This window comes from Oncorhynchus clarkii, chromosome 4 (assembly GCF_045791955.1).
Source record: "Oncorhynchus clarkii lewisi isolate Uvic-CL-2024 chromosome 4, UVic_Ocla_1.0, whole genome shotgun sequence".
Lineage (NCBI taxonomy): Eukaryota > Metazoa > Chordata > Actinopteri > Salmoniformes > Salmonidae > Oncorhynchus > Oncorhynchus clarkii.
Window position 1 is genome coordinate 62,329,566 of NC_092150.1, and position 26,146 is coordinate 62,355,711.

Sequence of the window (26,146 nt, forward strand, 5' to 3'; positions counted from 1 at the left end):
TCATGAAAGATCATTTAGTATATATAAAATACAGGACATATTTCCGAGGTCTGAAAAGGGCGAATTATATTAATTTAAATGCAAATAAATTGAGATAGTGTAGGTGCACATTTTAACCAATAGTGGTCCCCAGCAGACATCCTTTGCTTGCAGCATAATCGCCTTGCTGAGACTGCCTATCCTCTTGAGCAGTGTTTCCCAAACTCGGTCCTGGGACCTTGTATTGGTTTTTAGCAAACGATATAAATGTGCCGCGAGACATTAATTTAACATTTTGAATCACGACCAGTCATGCTCCGATTTGGGAGGTCAAGCATCAGACCTGAGCCTAACACTTGCGTTATTAATGCCATATATTTATGTACATGTTGGATATTCTAGTTTTAGCTCAATGCACAGTGGCCTGGACTTACTGCTTTACTTCAGTTTATGCCCAATGCTGATAAAAAGTCACACAGAAGAGTCATCTTTATTTATTAAAGCATCAAGCTCATAGTACAGATATATTTAGCACATCTTGACCATCCAAAGTATAGCAAAATAATTAGAACAGCAAAGTTTTCCCTTCAGTACATCCTGTAAGTTCACCCTCACATCAGGGAGGTGTTTGACTTTTCCCATCCCCAGAAAACACAGCACAGGATTCTAAAAAAAAGGTAAGGCAAGAACAATTTCATGATCCAAATATTTTTTTTTTTTTTAGAAACTAAGTTTGGAACCCTGGTTTTACAACAAAAAGGGTTGGACAAAAACAAAATATGGTTGGTCCGTAGGCAAAATTGCACCCCCCCCAAAAAAATATACCTTCTAAAAAAATGTTCCAAACCAACAGAACTAACCCATACACAGATCACCAAGTCTTAAATATGACTTCATCCAAAAACAGTAACCAAAAGTTATTTTGGGAAATGTGCTGGTGCCTATTCCCTAAACCAGTCACTACAGCTCTTAGAACACAAAGGAGGCTGGTCACTACAGGCATAAGAATGACATTGCAGGTAAGGATACCTGGCAACGGTTGGTCCTCAGAAAAAAAAAAAGAGAGAAAAAAATGAAACCATTCCAAAAAGCCAGACATGTTGGAGGGAAGATATTCCAATTGTCAACTTTGCCCAGGTCCTTACATGAACTAATTCTAGTGGTCCCCTTGCAACGTCAGTCACAATTTTAGCTTCCTGGGGAGAAACGGTTGTTGTCGTCTACGGTACACCATCACACTACATGACCAAAAGTACAGGGACACCGCAAAACATCTCATTCAAAAATCATGGGCATTAATATTCAGTTGGTCCCCCCTTGCTGCTTTAAAAACCGCCTCCACTCTTCAGGGAAGGCTTTCCACTAGATGTTGGAACATTGCTGCGGGAACTTGCTTCCATTCAGCCACATGAGCATTCGTGAGGTCGAACACTGATGTTGAGCGCTAAAGGCCTGGCTCAGTCAGCGTTCCAATTCATCCTAAAAACGGTGTTCGATGGGGTTAATGTCAAGGTTCTGTGCAGACCAGTCAAGTTCAACCACACCGATCGACAAAACATTTCTGTAAGGACCTCTGTGCACGGGGGATTTGACATGCGGAAACAGGAAAAGGGCCTTCCCCCGTTGCCACAAAGTTGGAAGCAAATAGTCTACAATGTTATTCCTCCTGCACCCAACTTTAGTTGGCACTATGCATTGGTGCAGGTAGCGCTCTCCTGGCATCTGCCAAACCCAGATTTGTCCAACGGACTGCCAGATGGTTAAGCATGAGTCATCACTCCAGAGAATGCGTTTCCACTACTCCATATTCTAAAGGCGGCAAAGGCCAGCCGACGCTTGGCATTGTGCATGGTGATTTTGGGCTTGTGTACGGCTGTACGTCCATAGAAACCCATTTCATGAAGCTCCCAACGAACGGTTATTGTGCTGACGGTCCTACCTGCCTATAGAAGCAACTCTGTAGTGAGTGTTGCAACCGAGAACTTATATGTATATATATATACACATATATCAAAACGCACTTCAGCACTCGGCCGTCCTGTGAATTTGACAAACTTACTTGTTGGCATCCTACGACGGTGACACATTGAATGTCAGCGTTGTTCGTTAATGCCATTCTACAGCCAATGTGTGTCTATGGACATTGTACAATGTATCAAATTGCACACACACCTGTCAGCAACAGATGTGGCTGAAATGACCAAAAGCACAAATTTGAAGGGATGTCCAGACTTGTGTATATAATGAGCCATTCTCTGGTGTTTTAAGAGCTTTCTGAACTAGCGTGATCTTACAGTTCCTAACAGTGGGGCAACGCAACACAAGTTATAACGCTCAGAAATGCTAAAGGCAGGCCAGAAACGGCAGTCTTAAATTACATTTTTAAAAACAGCAGTCAAAAACAAAAGAAAATGTTCCCTATCCACCCCAGGTTTGTCAGCAAATTCAAATCAATCTGCATTCACTGGCAGGGGAAGCATCATGAATTTTACTGACCAGCCCGAGAAGACAATCCAACATCCTAAAAAAATATATATTTTAAACATCAATATCTGTATAGTAACCATATAGATTAAGGCCTGCCTTCAGCACTATGGTGGCAAAGTAGATAAACATTAACCCCGACCCACCTGTTCAATAAAACATCAGGATGCTCCAGTCCCATCTACATGAGCTGATGAAACTGGAAGGTGATGCACACCACTCTACACAGGAGGAACAGACCGCAGCACACTACACTGTCAAGCAATACAGATACTAGTAGTCACATGCACCACAGGATTTTCCCCCATCAATGAACAAAGGGTATTGATTGTGCTCCAAAAAAAACTGCAGTGGAGTCACATTTGGGACCAATTCACTGCAAAATGTCTGCGCACAATAAAATTAATAAAATGGTTTATGCAACAGTTGTGTGGAATGATCCGGGATCACCCTGGCATGCTCAGATTGGTGGGCCTCCATTGTGTGCTTACCGATTCCTGTATAGGGAGGGAGAGAGGATGTACATTGTTTATAAAAAGAAAGAAATGCTTTGCTGGGCAACCGCTGCACTAAGCAGAGTCTGAGTCATTATTTCCATTCAGGGCCACACGGTGCAGCCAGGAGTGCCACTGTCAAGCATGGTTCTGGGGCCAGCTGAGTCTCACTGTGTTATAGGGAGACCCGCTGGGCTGGGAGACAATGGCTGACCATGCTGGACTGCAGAGGGCATTGTTCTGGCCCACACCACAGCGACAAGGTGACTGAGTCTCCTTGAGTCATTTACATTCAGATAAAGCCCCGCAACAGGCCCCGCTATTCTCAACATTCAGTTGGCACAGCCTTTGTTCTTACACGACTGATCTAGTGTCAAGTTTGGACTTTTTTTATTATAATGTATTCAATTATTAAATGGATAAATGAAGTGTTTAAACTGACTGAGAATTCCAAGAACTAGACGCTTCCTGTTGGTGCAGTATGCTTAAGCAATAAGGCACAAGGGGGTGTGGTATACCGTCTGATATACCACAGCTTTCAGCCAATCAGCATTGAGTGCGCAAACCACCCAGTTTATAAATGTAGGAGCCTTGGTGTAAATGTAAACATGTATTACACACCCCATACCATGAAGTACCCAACTTGATGTTTTAAATGTACACTAACGCATACTGTTGCATGGGAAAAGTTTAGCCTGTCTATTTGTGGACACATTCAACAGCTAAATTTATTGTCGAGGTGGAGAGAAGCATGGCTGACTGAACAAGGGGGGGGGACCCAATTCTAGCAATAATTATTTTGGCTCCGGTGCAGTTTACAGCCAAGAACTAGATCACATTGCCCAGCAGTCAGCCGCTCTCCAATCCTCTGGTAGTGAAACACTGACAAAGGCATTTTGATTTAAGGAATTCATTAACTAGGTTGATGCAACATGACAAATAACATTATGGCCCAAAGCTCACATGCTTCTAATCACGCAAAGATCAACATCTTGAAATTCAATATGCCAAAAAAATTAATAATAAGTTAGTGTTGTACATTTGTTTGGGTACTGAGGAGTCCTGCTCGAGCTGAAAACTTCTTAAAGTGCACTCAAAAAAAGGACACTTTTGCAACAGATCAAATAAGCAGCAAATCAGTGAAGGGGGGAGATTGCATTTCAACTTAAACATTTGTTTTATACAATCGGTAAGCACATAGAGGTGGACCCATCTGAGCATGTCAGGGCCCTGGACTAGTGGGCACGAAAGCCCTGTCTGTGGGGAATGAGGGGGGAGACCTGCAGGAAGGGGCCGCTGCACTGGGCCAGGCTGGACAGCCTCAAACAGAGCATGTTTAATTCCTCTACATGCACTTCAAGATCACAGCAAGAGTGCACTAGACCATCTAAACAGAAAAAATAACTTTCATGCAAGAGAGCTAAGTTATAGGTACAACAATGCATACAATTCAAACTGGAGTTTAAACTAATAGGGCCTGTGGCCTCGATGCCAAGAAATCCTGAACAATGGCAGCAGAGTGGAGTGGGCCTCTCCGCTAGGACAGAAAGACAGCCGCAGAGGGTGAGCCCTGCTACGCAGCCGCCTTTCTTCTTACGTTTCTTTTTCATTCTTAAACCTCAACTTTGCTGGTTCTGCTGGCGGCTCTTGGCGTAACTAGTAAAGACAAAATTGTAATCGTTGAATTGGGCCAACTGGCGGTCGAGGCGCTTGTACCCCTCGAGTTTCTGGGCGGAAGAAAAGACACTGCGACATTTGGAGCTCTACAGTAAAAAATAAAAAGATTGTTAAAGGTGAAAATGCCAAGCACAGTGAAGCCATATAGAGTCCATTATAAAGCACATTTCTGAAAAAGAGCCAAACATCCACAAGCAACAACGGAACCATTTTGAAAGAGAACGTACCTGGTTAACAAATAGCGTCGTCACAAATTTTCCTGGCTTAAACACGTCCACAACTTTCCTGACCAGATCATCGTAGGACGTCTGAGAGAGGTTGGTTTCAAAGCTGACATAGGAGAACTCTGGCTCTGGAGTGATGTGGATCGTCCAGTAAGTTCCCTGTAAGACAAAAGACATAGGTTTTCGATAATGTCCCGGGTGTATTTGTAGAGAAGACCAGACCATTGACAAGATCCACTTACATCAGTCTTCATTCCATTCATTGAGTAGCCACAAGGGTTGAACATTGTGGCGTCAATCACAGAACCTGGTATCAGGTCACGAATTCCACTCATCTGAAAAGACAGAAAAATGGACTAATAATTGCACTACAAAACAGCAACTACTAATTGACTGATGAACAGGCAGCTTTACGATGGTGTTTATCTATACAACAAGGGGGAAAATATTGCTAGTGGCGGCAATTGAGATAATTTGATATCGATATGAGCAAGGCATATCGCCATATTGATATATTCTTCCCATTCACCTACACAATTGTTTATCCCTGCATGCACAAAACCCTTTTCACAGACCATCAACAATTGCCTGCTCATGGGACATCAGTTGATGAGCTTCCAATTGTATACCAACTGGTAAGTTAGGGCCCCCCCCCCCCGACATTCACACCTGGCCCAATGGGCAATCAACTGGGCCAGCAGTCACAACTTCAGACACATGGAAGTTACATTTCAACTGCGGAAGTTATTTTTATAAAACAAAAACCGTATCAAAAAAAATACACCCCAGATATTTTCCATATTAGTACCAATCACTAGGGAAGGTCATTAGACAAAACCACAATAGATTAATGTCTTCACAGGTCCCCCAACAGTACCCAACTGAGTGAACCCTCTTAAAGGAATCAACAAATATAGAACATAGCTAGTCAGTGGGCCTTACACGAGTGACATCATTTGCAGAAACACCGTCTTTCATGAAGAACTGGTCCATAATTGCTGGATCAAGGTCACTCATCAGAACTTCCAGCGTCTGATCCGCATGCTCGTTCTCCCAGAACTCTGGCAAATCCAGAGTAAACAGGTACCTGCAGGGAAACATGAACACATGCAGCAGCACTGGTCAGCGCAGTTAAAGTTTCACAACAGCAATGTCCACTGCACTATTCGTTGTCATTAATGGGACAGTATCTTGAGTATATTCCTTCAGTATGAAGTGTTGATGACCTTACCAGCAATCAGAGTTCAAACGTCCCATGCAGTACGCTGCTCCGTCTGGAAAAGAGAACCACATGTCATTTCTTTCTCTCATGTGCCCATGTCTCATACTCTTGCCTCCTAAAATCAGTAGAGGATACAACAGCACAGCCTGTATAGCGTTGCCGACTCAACCCCATACATGAATTACCAGCCACGCCCATTGTGATGAGTACAAGAATGGAATTTATAGAGCATGGGGGGGGGATTAGTACTTACTTGGGAAAATCTGGCTGAGAAATTCCACTTCCTCCTGGAAGTTCCGATGAGGGAACTCCTGATGGGTGGGCTTCATGAAGTTCTTACGAGAATAGAAGAAATTCTGTAGGTAGTGAGGAGATGGAGTTAGAACCTCTGACCTATCCTGTCCACGAGAACGTCAACACAAAACAAGACAGTACGACGATTACATGAGCTTCACACAAGGTCTTGACGCAGAATATGGTTTATAAGCGGTGGGTAATTCTTGGTTCTAAGAAACATGTAGGTCATGCGTGGGTGTCACACTGACCTCGATGGCATCAAAGCCACAGTACTCTCTGGCCAGTTCCAGCAGAGGCATCAGTGCTTGCAGTAAGAGGGTGGTTCCACATGTCTTCAAAATGAAACGTCTCTTGGAGACAAACATGCTACTCTCACTGAAAAGAGAAAGGGACAGAAAGGAAAAAGATTAGTTAAGTTATACATGTTACACATGGTAAAGTTAAATATAGCCTTAAGCCTACATTTGTGACATGAACGCGACTGACATCCAATATTACTAACTGTGTTCAGAATTCAAATTGATACATTCGTTTCCCCAGGTTTGAGTTTCTACAACTTCCAGTTAAGGTTGTAAGCCTTCCAGCTAGGCACCCGGAGAGCGTGCTTAAAGACACCATGACATGCCACCCCTTGGCCAGGCATTACTCTAGTGACAGCTTACAAATGATTCTATAGAGCAGGGGTATATTCAACTCTTACCCTACGAGGTCTGGAGCCTGTTGGTTCCATTCTACTTAACATGAATTGCTCCCACCCGGTGTCCCAGTTCTAAAAATCAGTCCCTGATTAGAGGGGAACAATGGCAAAATGCAGTGAAACTGGCTGAGTTGAGTTTGAGGGCCCACGTAACAAAAAAACTTAAATGAAACGAGGTTCACGTCAAACTGCCAGTGTAAACAAGACATTAGTCAGACTACTTCTAGGGAGACGTGCAGGGTAATGTTTTTTTTTTATAAGGAACAGTCGATAGCATAGCCAGTGAGACTATAGGAGTTGAAGATCAACAATCATGTTTTGTCTACTTGCAGTCAAGCAATCACATGTAGTCCTTTCCTGAATCATGACTATGCCGTTCCCATAACATCAACAAACAGTGGACAGCTGCCACTTCACTACGCAGCTTGCTCTGATCCCGTCAAGGTCGGCGGATCCACCACCTCCCTTGTGATCTGCACGCTCTCTCAGAGGGTTGTAGGTGGGACCTAACCAGCAGGAGTGGAGACCTCGGGCCTTCACAACGCAGACACCCTAGTCCATTGGTCCGCCACAGCCAGATATCAAATACGTTTTTATTAAATGACCATTAAAGGAATAAACACATTTTGGCCAAGGGATCCGAGGAATAACTTTAAGGTTTACTATTATGTTAATCGTCTGTGGTTCCCAAACTTTATATAGTACCGTACCCCTTCAAATATTCAGCTGCGTACCCCCTCATGCACCAGGGTAAGCGCACTCAAATGTTTTTTTTGCCATTAAGCAAACACTCACTACAATACACTTATTAAACATAAGAGCGAGTGGTCACAAACCAGCTCATGGGAAGTGACAAAAGCTCTTGCAGGACCAGGGCACAAATAATCAATAATTTTGCTCTTTATTTAGCCATCTTATATATAAAACCTTAATTGGTCATCGAAAATTGAGAATAACTCACCCCAGGTTAATGAGTAGGGTGTGCTTGAAAGGACGCACATAACGCTGCAATGTTAGGTTGTTTTGGAGAGAGTGTCGTACTTAACTTCAGTCTGTGCCTGTTTTTAGTTTATGCTAGCGTGGGCCGAGAATCCACTCACATAGGTACGTGGTTGCAAAGGGCATCAGTGTCTTAATGTGATTTGTCAAGGCAGAACATTTGAGCATCTGATGAAATTCAAGTCACAGAACCGCATGTTGCAATTTCAACGAGGCTCTCTTGTTCAGAGAAATAAATAAAAAAATTAAATCGGTAAGTGGTCTGGAGGCATGAAAGGGTTAACGAATAAAATCAAATCAAATTTTATTTGTCACATACACATGGTTAGCAGATGTTAATGCGAGTGTAGCGAAATGCTTGTGCTTCTAGTTCCGGCAATGCATTAATAACAAGTAATCTAACTAACAATTCCAAAACTACTGTCTTGTACACAGTGTAAGGGGATAAAGAATATGTACATAAGGATATATGAATGAGTGATGGTACAGAGCAGCATAGGCAAGATACAGTAGATGGTATCGAGTACAGTATATACATATGAGATGAGTATGTAAACAAAGTGGCATAGTTAAAGTGGCTAGTGATACATGTATTACATAAGAATACAGTTGATGATATAGAGTACAGTATATACGTATGCATATGAGATGAATAATGTAGGGTAAGTAACATTATATAAGGTAGCATTGTTTAAAGTGGCTAGTGATATATTTACATCATTTCCCATCAATTCCCATTATTAAAGTGGCTGGAGTTGAGTCAGTGTCAGTGTGTTGGCAGCAGCCACTCAATGTTAGTGGTGGCTGTTTAACAGTCTGATGGCCTTGAGATAGAAGCTGTTTTTCAGTCTCTCGGTCCCAGCTTTGATGCACCTGTACTGACCTCGCCTTCTGGATGATAGCGGGGTGAACAGGCAGTGGCTCGGGTGGTTGATGTCCTTGATCTTTATGGCCTTCCTGTGACATCGGGTGGTGTAGGTGTCCTGGAAGGCAGGTAGTTTGCCCCCGGTGATGCGTTGTGCAGACCTCACTACCCTCTGGAGAGCCTTACGGTTGAGGGCGGAGCAGTTGCCGTACCAGGCGGTGGGTGATACAGCCCGACAGGATGCTCTCGATTGTGCATCTGTAGAAGTTTGTGAGTGCTTTTGGTGACAAGCCGAATTTCTTCAGCCTCCTGAGGTTGAAGAGGCGCTGCTGCGCCTTCTTCACAATGCTGTCTGTGTGAGTGGACCAATTCAGTTTGTCTGTGATGTGTATGCCGAGGAACTTAAAACTTGCTACCCTCTCCACTACTGTTCCATCGATGTGGATAGGGGGGTGTTCCCTCTGCTGTTTCCTAAGGAGATGATTGTGGACTTCAGTTTTGTTGACGTTGAGTGTGAGGTTATTTTCCTGACACCACACTCCGAGGGCCCTCACCTCCTCCCTGTAGGCCGTCTCGTCGTTGTTGGTAATCAAGCCTACCACTGTTGTGTCGTCCGCAAACTTGATGATTGAGTTGGAGGCGTACGTGGCCACGCAGTCGTGGGTGAACAGGGAGTACAGGAGAGGGCTCAGAACGCACCCTTGTGGGGCCCCAGTGTTGAGGATCAGCGGGGAGGAGATGCTGTTGCCTACCCTCACCACCTGGGGGCGGCCCGTCAGGAAGTCCAGTACCCAGTTGCACAGGGCGGGGTCGAGACCCAGGGTCTCGAGCTTGATGACGAGCTTGGAGGGTACTATGGTGTTGAATGCCGAGCTGTAGTCGATGAACAGCATTCTCACATAGGTATTCCTCTTGTCCAGATGGGTTAGGGCAGTGTGCAGTGTGGTTGAGATTGCATCGTCTGTGGACCTATTTGGGCGGTAAGCAAATTGGAGTGGGTCTAGGGTGTCAGGTAGGGTGGAGGTGATATGGTCCTTGACTAGTCTCTCAAAGCACTTCATGATGACGGAATTGAGTGCTACGGGGGCGGTAGTCGTTTAGCTCAGTTACCTTAGCTTTCTTGGGAACAGGAACAATGGTGGCCCTCTTGAAGCATGTGGGAACAGCAGACTGGTATAGGGATTGATTGAATATGTCCGTAAACACACCGGCCAGCTGGTCTGCGCATGCTCTGAGGGCGCGGCTGGGGATGCCGTCTGGGCCTGCAGCCTTGCGAGGGTTAACACGTTTAAATGTCTTACCTCGGCTGCAGTGAAGGAGAGACCGCATGTTTTCGTTGCAGGCCGTGTCAGTGGCACTGTATTGTCCTCAAAGCGGGCAAAAAAGTTAGTCTGCCTGGGAGCAGGACATCCTGGTCCGTGACTGGGCTGGATTTCTTCCTGTAGTCCGTGATTGACTGTAGACCCTGCCACATGCCTCGTGTCTGAGCCGTTGAATTGAGATTCTACTTTGTCTCTGCTTTGCAAGATCACAATTGACATTGTCCGTAAGCTTGAGTTCATTTGCACACAAAAATCATACAATGACGGAAAGACCCGTGTGTTGTCCTTAATGCAGACAGAAAAGATCTCCAACTTCTTAATCGTCGCCTCAATTTTTGCTGCACATTTAATATTAGTTGGAGTCCCTGTAATCCTACGTTAAGATCATTCAGGCGAGAAAAATAAAAAAAATTAACCCAGATAGTCCAGTCGTGTAAGTGGTCAGACAAATGAAAAATGGTCAGTAGAGAAAACTAAGCAAGTCTCAATTTAATAGCTGTCAATACTTTGCCTCTTGATAACCAGCACACTTCTGTATGTTGTAAAAGCATTACATGGTCGCTGCCCATATCATTGAATAGTGCAGAAAATAGACGAGAGTTCAGGGGCCTTGCTTTAACAAAGTTAGCCATTTTCACTGTAGTGGCCAAAACATATTTCAAGCTGTCAGGCATTCCCTTGGCAGCCAGAGCCTCTTGGTGGATGCTGCAGTGTACCCAAGTGGCGCCGGGAGCAACTGCTTGCACACGCGTTACCACTTATGTCTTTCTGTCATGGCTTTTGCACCATCAGTACAGATACCAACATTTGGTCAGATGCAGATGCAGATCAGTGGAATTCCCACGAGAGTGTAACGGTTAATGTGATTGGATGTTCAATTTTTTGACGAGGCTACCTGTATTTGACATGGTGTTATTTTGCTGAACACTAGATGGTTTAATTTTTGGTAGTGAAATTAGGCTACTTAGGCGACAATTGAATTTCTGCATTTATTTTTTTCAATCTGAATCACATTTTTGTTTGGCGTACCCGACGGCATTACGTACCCCAGTTTGTGAATACCTGGTCTAAAATATGTTCTTAACCCTGGGAAGCTCACAGCAATATTTGTAACCATCCACAGTACTCAACCAATTATTATTATTTTTTTTAAATAGGTTCAACTCAATACTTATATTCATTGAAAACACAATGTGTAGAATATTAGCTTTATTAGGGTTTCCGTTAGAACGCTTGACTGGCAGCATTATGAAAGTTTCCAGGACATATGGATTGGGTGCTTAATGCGATTATGGCATCCACCCACAGTACTCAGAATAACAAATCACATTTAGATTACGGTAATGAATCTTAACAGAACACACAACCCAACGGTGGGAGTCCTTACCGAATTCCGACACGCACTTTGAAGACTTTAGATTAACTGTACAGGCTCACTTTTCCACAGGAGTAACAAACAGCGAAATCACTAGCCTATCTACTATCCCACATAATAGAAAAGTTGACCTATACTACTGGTATGCTTGTCGTTCTGTGCAAGAAAGAAATGGCCTACTCCAGACTGGGACAGTTGTGGAACGATAGCTCCCAAATTCATACAACCAGTACAGCAAAATAACTTGAAGGTTTTGAGGCTGATCAGAACATTTAGCTTAAAAACAGTGATAAACTAGTTTCCACATAGCTTTGCAGCACACGGCAGTAGACTACGTGCACGTTGTGCCATAATGCAGTTCGATGGAAAAACAGATTTTAAAAGCGCACGGCACATGTGAGATTAAAATAAGCAAGCTCTGAAGAGCCAACAACTAGAGTGGGTCGCTAATATGACAAGGATTGTGCCGTTGGATACTGGAAAATTAAAGTTAATGTGAAAACAAATAGGACACGACAGAAATAAGCTACTTGTTTCAATGGCAAGTCTTCTAAAATAATTGCCTCCACGTTTATAGAAACTCATCGTCTCGGCTACTTTGAAGCAACACAAGTACATACCTCATAAGAAGTAAAGTGTATAACAATTAACTATGCTTTTCAAAATGCATAATGCCTCCAGCGCTCTTCGCCTCGTGGTCTGATGAGCTGAAGCCTGCTTACTCCTGCCAGCACTTGAATGGTTAATGGGAAGCTGCGCTCTAACTACCGGTGGAGAATTAATAAATAAACAAAGCAGCCATTTAAAATTGTGGCCATCAAAACCGTCAACATTAAATTGCATTTAGGAAGGTTTCGCAATGATTAGTCATATAAAAGCATGTTTCACTCGCGCAGCAACGGGAACTGTAGCAGCAGCTCTCGCACTGTCTGACAGAGTCCCGCTCAAAGTTCTGTATCCATCTGTATGTGGTGTGATGAGAATCCTAACAACTTAAGACATGCGCCAATTTAAAACCACCAAACTATGCAAATTAACCTATAGACCGATAAGCATTTCCATCAAAACAAAAAAAAGCATTGTTTTGCAATGGGTTCCCTCTTCTTCCGCCAGTTTTATTTAGTTGCTTTTTTGGGGGGCCAAAAGCTGGCACTTAGCACCTGGGTTTGGATAAGACCCAGGCCATTAGGCCCTTCAGAATAGAGCCAGAGACACCCTTCACCCCAGGGGAGAAGATAGTTTCCATGCAGCCACTCGTAATGAGAAGATTACAGATGACCCAAATCTAATAACTGCCTCCTAATCTGGAAAAGGAAAAAGCTACGTGCCAAGGTGACAGTGGTAAACAGAACAGGGATCCGGTCGCTACTCACCTGAGTATATAAGCTTCCTGCTTGTCGGTCTTCGTCACACTTATGATCAAACAGTGCACATTCTCCAGAAGTTTGTCCCACTCAAACCTGAAAGACAACATTTTTTTTTTACTGAAGTTACTTTTTCTCAATAAAAACCAAGAGCCTTGTCTGTAGTTCTATTGCTAGTAGACTACATTAAAACAAAAACATTGAGCTACGCTAGGGCTGGGCAATATGGCCTAAAAATACTAAAAATGTATGGGTGACTCACAATATACATCAAGAAATGTTCTGAATAAGCATCATTGTACAATTAAATGGTCAAATACACAGCATTTAAAAACAGTCAGCAATAATCAAATGAATTCAGGGTTTCAAGCTATAGGCTAAATAAACCTTCCAAAGACCAATACAATTAAATCAAAAATAGTTAGCTGCTTTTTTGTGCGCGATATTCACTGATCTGGCTTGCAAGTCCATCTATGATATTGCCCTTATTACAAATGTAACTAGAACGATGCTTAATGCACTAATAATGCCTAACTTCTTGTAACAGGTATTAGGCTAAAGAAAATTAACAGGTCTCAGAAGGCCACGTGCTAGTGATTAGCCAGCTAATCTTTATATTTCAAGTTCAGTGAAATGTATCAGTTTATGAAAATATTTAGCGAACGCCATGAGCGTAGCTAAAGCAAGGGGTTATAGCAGCATACAAGTAGACAACAAATGAAAGTCGACTTACAGAAGAACTTGAAGCAATAAAATATTTTCAGTCTGGTTAAACACCAGGGCTTGACAGTGTACCACTGGAGGTATCAGACCTTTGATGTACTCAATAGCCATTAGCATGTTTTACTCCTATACAAATGGTACCCTCAGGTACTCAAAGTCTGATTTCCTTACTAAAACAGGACCCAGGTCTTAAGAATAAAGATAGCCGATTTTAAAAAACTGGAGTTCTAACACTTCAATGTTATGCCAAAATCCTGGAAAAATGCATAGTACAGAATTTAAAAGTCTTGTTCATCCTGATTAGTTTATTTATTTATTTTTTACATGGGCGATATACAACATTTACTTGAAACAATTGAACATAATGAAAAGACAACCGGTCTGGTCTCCATTGCAGATTTTGAAAAGGTGTTTAATAAAGTATGACTAGAATTTATATATAAATGCCTGGATTACTTTAAGACAAATCTCTTATACAATGGGTTGGAGTTATGTACATCAACCCCAGATGAAACATAGTAAATAATGGTTACTTCTCAGAAAGTATTGAGCTTTTACAAGGCTGTCCGTTGTCTCCATATCTATTTATTATGGCCATTGAAATGCGAGAGCCAAAAAGATCATGGGGTTTGAAATCCAGGGGATAGAAACAAAGGGTCAATGAATTGCCGATGACTAGTTATCTTAAGTCCATAAACTGGATCCCTGCAGTCTCATTGACTATCTTGATCAATTTTCTAGCCTCTGGATTAAAACCTAGCGTACCATATTATGTAAATAGTGTTTACCAATAAAATGGGCAGATGGTGAAGTAGACATACTTGGTATTCACATCTCAAATCTAATGAACTTTAAATGACTTTTAATCAAAAGTTAGCTAAACTAGATAAGATTCTATATACAGACACCTGTTAGTCAGGCTTGAGGTAGTATGTACATGTAGGTATGGTTAAAATGACTATGCATATATGATGAACAGAGAGTAGCAGAAGCGTAAAAAGAGGGGTTGGCGGGTGGAATCTGAAAATCTAGAGACTTCCTTAGATTTCGTGCACCAGCTGTTTACAAATATGCACAGCCCCCCCCTCCCCCATCAGACTGGAGTGTGCTGTTCTATCCTGCCGGTGCAGCGTGTATCCCGCAAGCTGAATATCCATGTCGTCATTCAGCCACGATAGCCGAGGAGCATAGGATATTACAGTTTGATGTCCCGTTAGTAGGATGTTCGTTATCGTACCTCGTCTAGTTTATTGTCCAATGATTGCACGTTGGCGAGTAATATTGACGTAACGGCAGTTTTCCTACTCGCCTTCTGCAGGTCCGGACGAGGCATCCGGCTCTTCGTCCTCTGCGTCTTTTCCTTTTGCAAATAATTGGGATGTCTGCCCTGTGGGTTGTTTGGAGAATATTGCATGAGTCCTGCTGGTTGTTGAAATCTTAGTCTAATCCGAGGTGAGTGATCGCTGTCCTGATATCCAGAAGCTCTTTTCTTCCGTAAGGTACGGTTGCAGAAACTTTACTAAATAACTTCCTAATATCACGTAAAAAAAAAAAATAGCACAATTGGTTAGGAGACTGTAAAACGGTGGCCATCTCCTGTGGGCGCCATTCCTCAACAGGCTCATCCTGTTCAAACGTTGCCCGTTTGCCTTCACAAATTATGGGGTAGTGTAGATAATTTAGTGAATTTTAGAAAAAGGCTATATCTTTACAAAAATGTGGAAAAGTCAAGGGGTCTGAATACTTTCCGAAGGCACTGTACTCTAAGGTGCACACAGGTGAGAAAGACAACCAAAAATACACCATGCGGACAAAAACTCAAAACGATAACCTTGATTCTTACAGGCATTTGGAATTTTGCACAAAAACAAATTCGGATTGTCACCCAACCCTAATCTAAGCGAATCATTTTACGATTCCATAAATGGCAATTTGGGGTTATCAAATTACCGACAAATTAAACAGACAGTGAAAGTGAGTGAAAACCATCAGAGCTGTTTGACAAGTTACCTCGCACTTCAATTCTCAACTAGCCTACCTGGTTAAATTAAAAATAAATTTAAAAAAGGAGCAACCCTGCGAGACCGGCAGAACCCCACATGAATGACTTGACTGCCCCTTTAGTGGTCAGACTTCAAAAAGCTTTGGCTTTGTGACCTTTGGACAGGAAAATGTCCTCAGACCAGTATAGAATCCATTTGCAAAGAGCCTCCAGCTGTGTCTAACATGCAGTCCTCACGTCCAGGGCACAGATTTCTCATGATACATGTGCCAATATGTTATGTATTGAGAACGTCACAATTGTGATTCGATACTGTGATTATATGTTCAAAACATATTGCTCACTAAATGTCTGCTGCAGAGAGAAAATGAGTTGAGCGTTCATGGAAACAAGTGCTGAAAAAAAGTTTAAATTAAAATCAGGAGTGTTCCTTAAAAAAGGACAACACCGCCACTTTACTAAACACTTCATAACCAAAATGTTTAATTTTATGATTTCTGTTTAGACTGTTCAGTGCTGAGCAAAATCAGAAATTCCTTCTGACATTTTCAAGTAGAATCCCTGAGATGACCAACATTAACTGGACAGTCGTGTTCAGTGATCAAAATAACCATCTGTAGTTCTGATCATATTTGATCTTCCAGCTATATACACACCCACACAAGTTTCTCTGGTCGTCTGTAATAACGTCCGGAAATATTTTAAAATAGACGCTTGAATACCTAATGATACTCAAATTTCAGATCAATGCTCAAACTCCCATGATTCCATTCGGCGAAACCACTAACACCATAAAGGACCGAAGTTGACGCCTACAGTCATTTGCAAAAGGCACATTTTCACGTTTACTTGCAAACTTCGTATTAGTTCCAAAAGACCTCCAGTGTTGAATGATTGCTTGGACAGTCACCGAGGCTGCATGCCTCATGTTGAAAACACTGTTAAGAAGCAGGTTTAGATTCTTAGCTAGCATTAGCGCCAAATACACAGGCTGCAACACAATACATTCTTAAAATGTGTTTTAACAGGCCTACATGTTAGGTCTGTTTAAGACAGTCGTTAAGATGACTTATTGCAAACGCTTTTGGGGGGGGGGGGGGGGGGGGGGGGCATGTAGCAGTCAGAGTAACTAGATAGTTAACCTATGCCAACCATAAGTTACTGTAACCGTAAATTGTAATTATTTTCTTCGGGGCATGGACTCTACAAGCTGTTGAAAGCATTCCACAGGGATGCTGACTGCAATGCTTCCCACAGTGGTGTCGAGTTGGCTGGATGTCCATTCTTGATACATGGGAAACTGTTGAGTAGCAGAGTGAGTTCTGGACACTCAAACCTGTGCGCCTGGCACCTACTATGACCAGTTTAAAAAAAGGGCCTTAAATATTTTGACATGCCAATTCACACCTCTTGTCTCAAAGCTTTAGCTCACATATGTCAGAGTCAAGGCCCGCGGGCCACATCCGGCCCGCAAGAAGGTTTTTTACGGCCCCTGGGATGATCTTGATTTATTATTAGAACCGGCCCGCAGCAAGCCGGCAGCCCGCAGATCTTTTACACGCACCAATACTACATTTCCCACAATGCAAAGGTGACGCACCGAGCAGTAGGCTGCTTCATTTCAATATTTATTGGCACAGCAGTCGTCAGCATCACAGTAAAATTAACTTTCAGATACCCATCAAAAATGGCAAAACGGAAGGTGGATACTGAGAACCGGGGGTTTCAAACAAGGTGGGAGTCGGAGTATATGTTCACGAAGGTAGCTGGAAAACCTGTGTGTCTTCTGTGTGGAGAAAGTGTGGCGGTACTGAAAGAGTATAATCTGAGACGACATTATGAAACGAAACACGCGGACACACACGCGGACGCAACTGTCAAGGCCAGTTTTATTTTGGCAGAAGAGATCGCTAAATCAGCCCGGCCATTTACGGAGGGGGATTTCATCAAAAACTGCATGATTAAAGTTTGTGACGAAGTTTGCCCAGAAAAAAGGCAACTCTTTTTAAATGTGAGTCTGAGCAGAAACACCATTGCCGAGAGAGTAGACCAGTTGTCCATCAATCTAAAAGAGCAGCTTGTGAAAAAGGGAAAAGATTTTATTGCATATTCCTTGGCTGTGGATGAGAGCACCGACATTTCTGACATTGCCCAGTTGTCAATTTTCATCCGCGGAGTGGACTCCAACCTAAGCGTGACAGAGGAGTTTTTGGCTTTACGTCCTATGCATGGCACAACTACGGGGCATGATTTGTATGAAGAGGTGTCAAGATGTGTAAATGAGATGGAGCTGCCTTGGGAAAAACTCGTGGGTTTGACAACCGACGGAGCACCTGCGATGTGTGGACACAGGAGCGGACTGGTGGCGAAGATACGGGAAAAGATGCAAGAGGAAAACGCGACAGGTGAGCTGACAGCTTATCATTGTATCATACACCAGGAAGCGTTGTGCGGTAAAGCCTTGAAAATGGAGCATGTAATGAGCATCATCACGCGCACAGTTAACTTTATCAGAGCCAAAGGTTTGAATCACCGCCAGTTCAAGGCATTTCTGACGGAGTTAGAAACGGAGCATGGTGATTTGCCTTATCACACAGAGGTGCGATGGCTAAGCCAGGGAAAGGTGCTTCAAAGATGTTTCGAGCTTCGTGAGGAGATTTGTCTGTTCTTGGACAGCAAAGGGAAAGACACAACACAACTCCGAGACGAAATGTTTCTGTGTGAAATGGCTTTTCTGTGTGACATTACGAGTCATCTGAATGCAATAAACTTGCAGCTGCAGGGTCGGGATCGTGTCATCTCTGATATGTACAGTACAGTGAAGGCATTTAAAACCAAACTGACTCTGTGGGAGACGCAGATGCGGAAAGAAAATTTGAGCCACTTTCCCAGCTGCCAGACCATGAAAGAGAAGCTCTCTACCAGTGCGTTCCCGAGCACACAGTTGGCTGATAAAATAGGTATGCTTGCCGCTGACTTTCGACGCCGATTTGCTGACTTTGAAGCACAAAAAAGCAGGTTGGAACTGCTCGGTAACCCATTTGCTGTTGACGTGGAAAGCTCACCACCAAACCTCCAAATGGAGTTGATTGACCTCCAATGCAATGATGCACTGAGGGCAAAATATGCGGCAGTGGGTGCTGCGGAGTTCGCCCGTTTCCTCCCCGGCACAATGCCCCAGCTGCGCATCCAGGCTGCTCAAACGTTGTCTATGTTTGGCAGCACATACCTGTGTGAACAACTGTTTTCTTTGATGAACCTGAACAAAACATCACACAGAAGTCGACTTACTGCTGAACACCTCCACTCAATTCTGAGGATTTCTTCAGCTCAGAGCCTTACCCCGAACATTGATGAACTTGTGGAAAAGATGGGACACCACCAAGTATCACCCTCAACCTCAAACAAGTGAACATTACTGTGCAATCACATATTTAGAGTTTTTACTCAGTTCAAGTTTAAAAGTTAAAATTTAATATTTGTTTTCACTGCATGTTACTTCTCCTTAAACAAAGTGTTGTTTTTGATTAATAGATTTTTGCACTTTATTTTTTTGTATTTCAATCCAATTATATTTTAAAAATATTTCAGTTGAGTGGATGATAGAAAATTGCTATTATTGTTTTTTCTTTGAAGTAAATTTAGCCCACTTTTGCTAAAATAGAAAATATAGTCTACTGATGGTGCCTTGAATACCGGTTTCTTTCATTTAATGTTCATGTTATGGGGATATTTATATAAAGGAAATTTGTCTTTTGTGTCTGTTGAAAATTAAAGATTACTGACAGAGCCATAAGAAAATATTGCTTTATTTATCTGATCATATTGTAATATATTTGTTAGGTTTTCAGTAGGTTCAATTAGGTTCACTAAACTATATGCGTCATTTAAAAATTTTTCAATGAACATTCGAACAGTCCGGCCCTCGTCTTGTAGCTGATTTTTTTATTTGGCCCTCCGTCCATTTGACTTTGACACCCCTGCTTTAGCTTTTCACCAATAAGGGATCATAGCTTTCACCTGGCCAGTCGAGATATGTTCCTAATGTTTTGTATAATCAATGCATATTCAACATGACATTCACGCAAGCATAATATATTTTACAACCCAAAAGTTAAATTCACTCATAACATAAGCAATAATATATTTAGACTATGCTTAGTCGGGGCTTGATTGACAAAATGCACCCTGGGAATCTTAGTATGCTGTAGACGAGGGCAATACAGAAGCTTCAAAGTGGCAAAAACAAGGAATCATGCAGTGTGCCTAACAAAAACAATAGTGTATCATATCTTACAGTAGTGCATATACACACACTAACTGGTAATGTGGCAGAATTGTCCTTTAAGTAATAGACGTCAAAAGAAGCTATAATAGTTAATCCATCCACCAACATCAATTTCCATGGTTGACATATATTACCATTCTGCCTGATTGTGCAAGCCCTGGGCAAATAACCCTAGCAACAAGAACATTGACGGCAATATCCTTTACAGGACGAGGACTAATTTCAGGAGTCATCAAGTTTGGGCCACTCATACTAGAAGCTTCTGGTAACATCCCAGTGCCGATCGAGTGGCTCTCAATGGAGCGCTGTATCAGCTCACATCTCAGTGTGACATGGACACTATAGCAATTCCTGGTGACGATAGACTCCATTCTTGCCTGGGAAACTTGCAGGAAAGGGAAAGCCAGGATAACACAGCCAAATAAATGGGCACTTCAAACCCAGGGACACATGCAAGTCTATCTGGGGGAACTATTCAAGTTTGCAACACCCTCATAGGTCAGATGAATAGGTGAACTTTCCCCATTAGAGGCAGCTCTGGTCAACATTCCTCAGGTCAGACAATAGCCCAAGAAATGTTGATCAACAGCCCACAATCTGACGAGGACAGAATTTAAGCAGTTACTCAGCCCAGAGAAAGTCAGCGGCTTAGGTGGGTGTGAGGTACAGATTCATGAATCAGATGCCTTTGCGGACTTATTTGGACATTGGCAGGCATCCAGCACCCCTGATCCACAGAGTCTGAGCAGTTAATCTTCCCTGGCTGTAGATTAATACCCGCTGTCATTCATTCTGTAAGCCAGACACTTTCCTAACCCAGATCTGATGATTATGTTCTAAAACAGAACTCAGGCTTTCCCCCAGTTTGGCAAGAGTAGCCATGAACCTTGCCACATAAGGATGGGGGCTATAATGTGCCAAGTAGACAGTGCACCAATACTCTCAAACCTGGCATGTTCTAATTTGATAATGAATATTTTCTTGATTTGATTAATGCCAGTAGACAAGCTGTGTATTAGTTGTAAATTTCATACTGGCGCATACTCCCCTTATCAACTTATCATCTTAGCCTACTTGCGAAAAGCTTAAGAAATTATTTTAATAGAACTAGGCCTAAGGGAAGGAGAAACATTGGCTTGTGTCTGACATACGCGGATGGCTCTGATTGACGGGTCTTTTTACATTGGGGGGAGCATTCTCTATAGGCTTATATGTCCAGTCAAAGCAGCGTGTGCAGATTCCATCTAACCTCTCTGCGCACGGAACCCGGTAGCGGGATAAAAAAATAAATAAAAAATAAATAAAAAAAAACACAAAAAAAATATTTTAAAAAATAAAATAAAAATCGACAATACGGTGATTGCTACAGTCATATTAAACATTCATGAAAATACAAGTGTCTCACATGTTTCGAAAGCCTAGAATCTTGCTTATCCAACTGCGTTGTCAGATTTTAAAAAGGATTTACTGCGAAAGAATACGATACAATTATCTGAAGATAGAGCCCCATAAAAAAAACAACTATTTCAACCAGTACAGGCATAACAAAAATCAAACTGCAATAAAATAAATAGTTTACCTTTGACGATCTTCCTCTTGTTTGCAATCCCAATGCTCATCGTTACATAATGAATGGTCTTTTGTTTGATAAAATCAATTTTTATTGCCTAACACGAAACATTTTGTGAACCGCTTGTCGTGAATTGTCTCATTCCATTTAACAACACATTCGAGGTAAACACACACACACACAAAACGTGACTTTTCCAGTAATGTTTGGTTTCATTGCAATCAACTGGTTTGTTTGTAACAACCAAACCTGATGGGTCATTTCACGGGACGTATCGACTGAAAGAAACCGATTTGATGACAACAAGTAAATGACATTGTGCGCCAATGATTTGCCCACTGTTTCGTTGATTGACTGCATTTTAACCCAATGACCACTGATCGTCTTGAAATCTAGCTGGGTCGATAGCCAATGAGCTGAGGTAAACGGCAATATGTAATGTTTATGTGTTGGAAGACCAACCCATGTAGTAAACTCCGGCGTAAAGAGGTTCATTCGCCATTGACGATTCATACAGGAAGGAGCAACGCATGTTGCGCACAGCATTGTTTTGGTAAAGCGCATATTCAGCTGTTTATATATCAATTAGTATGGCGACTAAGTCAGGGAAAGCTAAATCTAAGTTTAGATATACAGGATGTACACACAATTTTAGAAGAAATTGAGCGAGGACGATTCATTTAGCGATTCAAAAATGGAGGAATATTTTCAGAACGGAGAGGACATCGTTTTGGACTGGTAAGTTCTTCTTATGCGAATGCCGTTGTTTGAAATTCAGTCTCCAGACTGTCACATGTGCTCAGTGTGAACCTGCTTTCATCTGTGAAGAGCACAGGGCACCAGTGGCGAATTTGCCAATCTTTGTGTTCTCTGGCCAATGCCAAACGTCCTGCACGGTGTTGGGTTGTAAAGCTCAACCCCCACCTGTGGACGTCGGGCCCACATACCACCCTCATGGAGTCTGTTTCTGACCGTTTGAGCAGACACATGCACATTTGTGACCTGCTGGAGGTCGTTTTGCAAGGCTCTGGCAGTGCTCCTCCTTGCACAAAAGGTGGAGATAGCGGTCCTGCTGCTGGGTTGTTGCCCTCCTACACGTCTCCCGATGTACTGGCCTGTCTCCTGGTAACGCCTCCATGCTCTGGACACTACGTTGTCTATTCCATTTGCACAACAGCATGTGAAATTTATTGTCAATCAGTGTTGCTTCCTAAGTGGACAGCTTGATTTCACAGAAGTGTGATTGACTTGGAGTTACATTGTGTTGTTTAAGTGTTCCCTTTATTTTTTTGAGCAGTGTATATATCTGTTTATTATACCCGTTGATACAGGGCTCATATGTGAAACTATTCTAACTGAACATTATCTTTCAGTGACACTGACTCCGAATGGGAGCCCCCAGTGCCAAAGTGTCCATCCCCCACTGAAGCTGGACCATCCAGCTCCTGCCACAAGTGGTGTTCATCTGCCCAAATGTATTTCTGCAGGCATGGATGTGCTATGGCACCTGGCATCAGCAGCACAATATTGTGTAGAGGACTGAGGGTCTTCCAAGTGTTATTTTGTAAATGTATATATTTTCATGTTTTTTTTGGGGGGGGGGGGGGGGGGGGTGTTAGAATACCATTTTGGTATTTTGAATATAGTTATTCCATTCAAATGTATAACTTCACCAAATTTGGCCACATTTGTGCAACTTGTGTGGGACACCCAGGTCACTTCATGATAAATGTCATGTAGCATACTCATTTTGGAAGTTACCATTCTGAAACTTTGCACAAGTACTGTTGCCCTCTTATATTTTTCACTGAAATTGTCCCCACCATCCTATCTGAATGTTTGTTTTATCTTGTTCATTTTAAAGATCCAACAATAAAAAGACACATGTTTTTTTTCATTGTATTATCTAAACCAGATCTATTGTTATATTCTCCTACATTAAATTCACATTTACAAACTTCAGAGTTCTTTCAAATTGTACCAAGAATATGCATATCCTTGGTTCTGTGCCTGAGCTACAGGCAGTTAGATTTGGGTATGTCTTCAGGTGGAAATTTTAAAAAGTGGGGGGGTAGCTCTAAGAGGATTTATTAATAGGAGTCAAACGCACCTGTAATGATTTAATCTTGTTTAAGGCCCATTTTCAGTAGATTAGGCAAGATTTCTCTCATTACAGCATCCTATCTGAAGACCATTGGGCAATGCCACTGGAAAATTATTTAAGGGCTTAGTGTGAATTGTTTAGTGCGTCAAATTTGGATACATATTATCTTTATTTGCAAAGGACAAGGAGGCATATACAGCTTTATTAGACTCCGCCATGCACCAATGTATCATTATGAAAGGAGCGATACTCCCCAACCTAGCAATCTTCAATTTGTAAATTCTAATTTATAAGTAATAACAATTAAATGCCATGATAACAAAGTGATCTGGCTGGTTTCAAATATGCTTCTTAATAAAAACCTATCCACGTAAAGTGTACAAACAGAATTGTGACCACCCTTTTTACATAGGGGTTTACAAGCCTAACAGTACAAAGTGCACACCTAACGAGTAAAGGGTTTTTCCTGGCCTCCACAATCAAATGACCTCAACCTAATAGAGCTGTTCAGGATGAGTTGGACCACAGAGAGAAGGAAAAGCAGCCAACAAGTGCTCAGCATATGTGGGAACTCCAAGACGGTTGGAAAAGCTTCTTTTTTTTTTACACAATTTAACTAGGCAAGTCAATTATTATTTTTACAATGGCGGCCTACCCCGGCAACGCTGGGCCAATTGTGCCCCGCCCTATGGGACTCCCAGTCACAGCCAGATGTGGTACAACGTAAGGCTATTTTGTTTTGTTTAACACTTGGTTACTACATGATTTCATAGTGGTCTTTACTACTATTCTACAGTGTAGAAAATAGTTTTAAAAAAAATATATATATATATATATATCCTGGAATGAGTAGGTGTCCAAACTTGACTGGTACGCAACATTTAAACAAAATGGACACGAAAGAGAAAAGGAAAAACCAGTAACAAAGTGTAACGCTCTAGTGAAGTGCCACATATTGAGTTAGATCGATCTATGTGTTGTCAATATGAAAAAGTGACATCTTAATTTGTGTACCGATTTAGTAACTAATAATTTCAGCCAACCAAGCATTCAAACAGAGGCATGGTGGAGAGGGCGCATCAAGGAAAATCTCGATATTTAAGAGCAGCGTATGCCCTAATGTAGTGTTTGCCAAACTAAGGGTCGTGACCCCATGTGGGGCTTGCCTGAGATGAACATTGGGTTGCAAAAGAAACTGAAATAAAATGGCGCTTGGTTCATTGAACTGGGGTTGTCAGTGACCGTCCGTAGCCGCTAGATGCTCTTGTAATAACAGAAAACACTGTTTCTTGCTACAAATGTGGCTCTAGACTGGTTTAAGCTACAAAACAGTATAAAAATCACTCAAAGGTAGACTCTCGGCAACACGCATGAGTGGTTTCCCTCTGCGGCCCACAAGCCGAGTGGGACTTTCTTGAACAGTAGAACAGACTAGGGTTGTCTAGGTTCCAGATGTTCATATCCTCATTCAGTCCACACGGATTGACGTATTATCGTCTAAGTACACAAGGGGGAGCCTAAAAAAACAAATCACATTTTGCATCCATTACCAGAATGCCAACAAAATGCTAATGAGCGCAAAGACCGGCAAATCAGCTAACGAAGTTGTGGACACCCCCTCAACTTACTGGAGTCAGCGATTTCAGCCACACCCATTGGCAACTGTATAAAAATGGCTCACAGCCACGCAATCTCCATAGACAAACGTTGGGAGTAGAATGGCCTTACTGAAGAGCTCAGTGACTTTCAACATGGCACCGGCATAGGCTGTTACCTTTCCAACAAGTGACTCAAGTTTTTGCTCTGCTCTAGCTGCCCCGTCAACTGTAAATGCTGTTATTGTGAAGTGGAAATGTCTAGGAGCAACAACGGCTCAGCAGCGAAGTGGTAGGCCACACAAGCTCACAGAACGGGACTGCCGAGTACTGAAGAACGTAAAAATTGTATGTCCTCTGTTGCACTCACTATCACGTTGCTTCCAGATGCAGTTTCGAACATCAGCACAATAATCTTTTGTCGGGAGCTTCATGAAATGGGTTTCCATGGTCAAGCAGCTGCAAACAAGCCTAATATCACCATTCCCAATGCCAAGCGTCAACTGGAGTGGTACTTCGGAGCAGTGGAAACACGTTCTCTGGAGTGATGAGTCACGACAAATCTGGGTTTGGCAGATGCCAGATGAACGCAACCTGCGCCAATGCATATTGCTAACTGTAAAGTTTGGTGTAGGAATGGTCTGGACTGTTTTTCATGGTTCGGGCAAGGCCCCTTAATTCCAGTGAAGGGACATCTTAATGCTACAACATACAATGACTTTCTAGACCATTCTTTCCAGTATCAGTTTGAGGAAGGCCCTTTCCTGTGTCAGCATGGCAATGCCACCGTGCACAAAGCCAGGTCCATACAAAAATGGTATGTCGAGAGCGGTGTGGATGAACTTGACTGGATTAATTGGAAAAC

The 26,146-nt window shown here is 42.4% G+C and overlaps 1 protein-coding gene across 4 annotated transcripts in view; it reads right to left on the reverse strand.

The window, feature by feature from the left end:
• Window positions 1-453: 453 nt before the first annotated feature.
• LOC139407061 (S-adenosylmethionine decarboxylase proenzyme-like) overlaps window positions 454-26,146 on the reverse strand; it is a 28,780-nt gene continuing 3,087 nt past the window's right edge. The window contains exons 2-9 of one of the 4 annotated variants that reach the window (XM_071150381.1): window positions 13,009-13,095; window positions 6,626-6,752; window positions 6,334-6,436; window positions 6,090-6,132; window positions 5,801-5,945; window positions 5,101-5,193; window positions 4,862-5,017; window positions 454-4,720 (exon numbers count right to left, since the gene is read on the reverse strand). In XM_071150381.1, the coding sequence (XP_071006482.1) occupies window positions 4,577-4,720; window positions 4,862-5,017; window positions 5,101-5,193; window positions 5,801-5,945; window positions 6,090-6,132; window positions 6,334-6,436; window positions 6,626-6,752; window positions 13,009-13,095 (898 nt within the window). In that variant the 3' untranslated portion in view covers window positions 454-4,576. Of the gene's footprint in view, window positions 4,721-4,861; window positions 5,018-5,100; window positions 5,194-5,800; window positions 5,946-6,089; window positions 6,196-6,333; window positions 6,479-6,625; window positions 6,753-13,008; window positions 13,096-26,146 lie in introns of all 4 variants that reach the window. The other 3 variants (XM_071150380.1, XM_071150377.1, XM_071150378.1) reach the window with 3 other exon arrangements.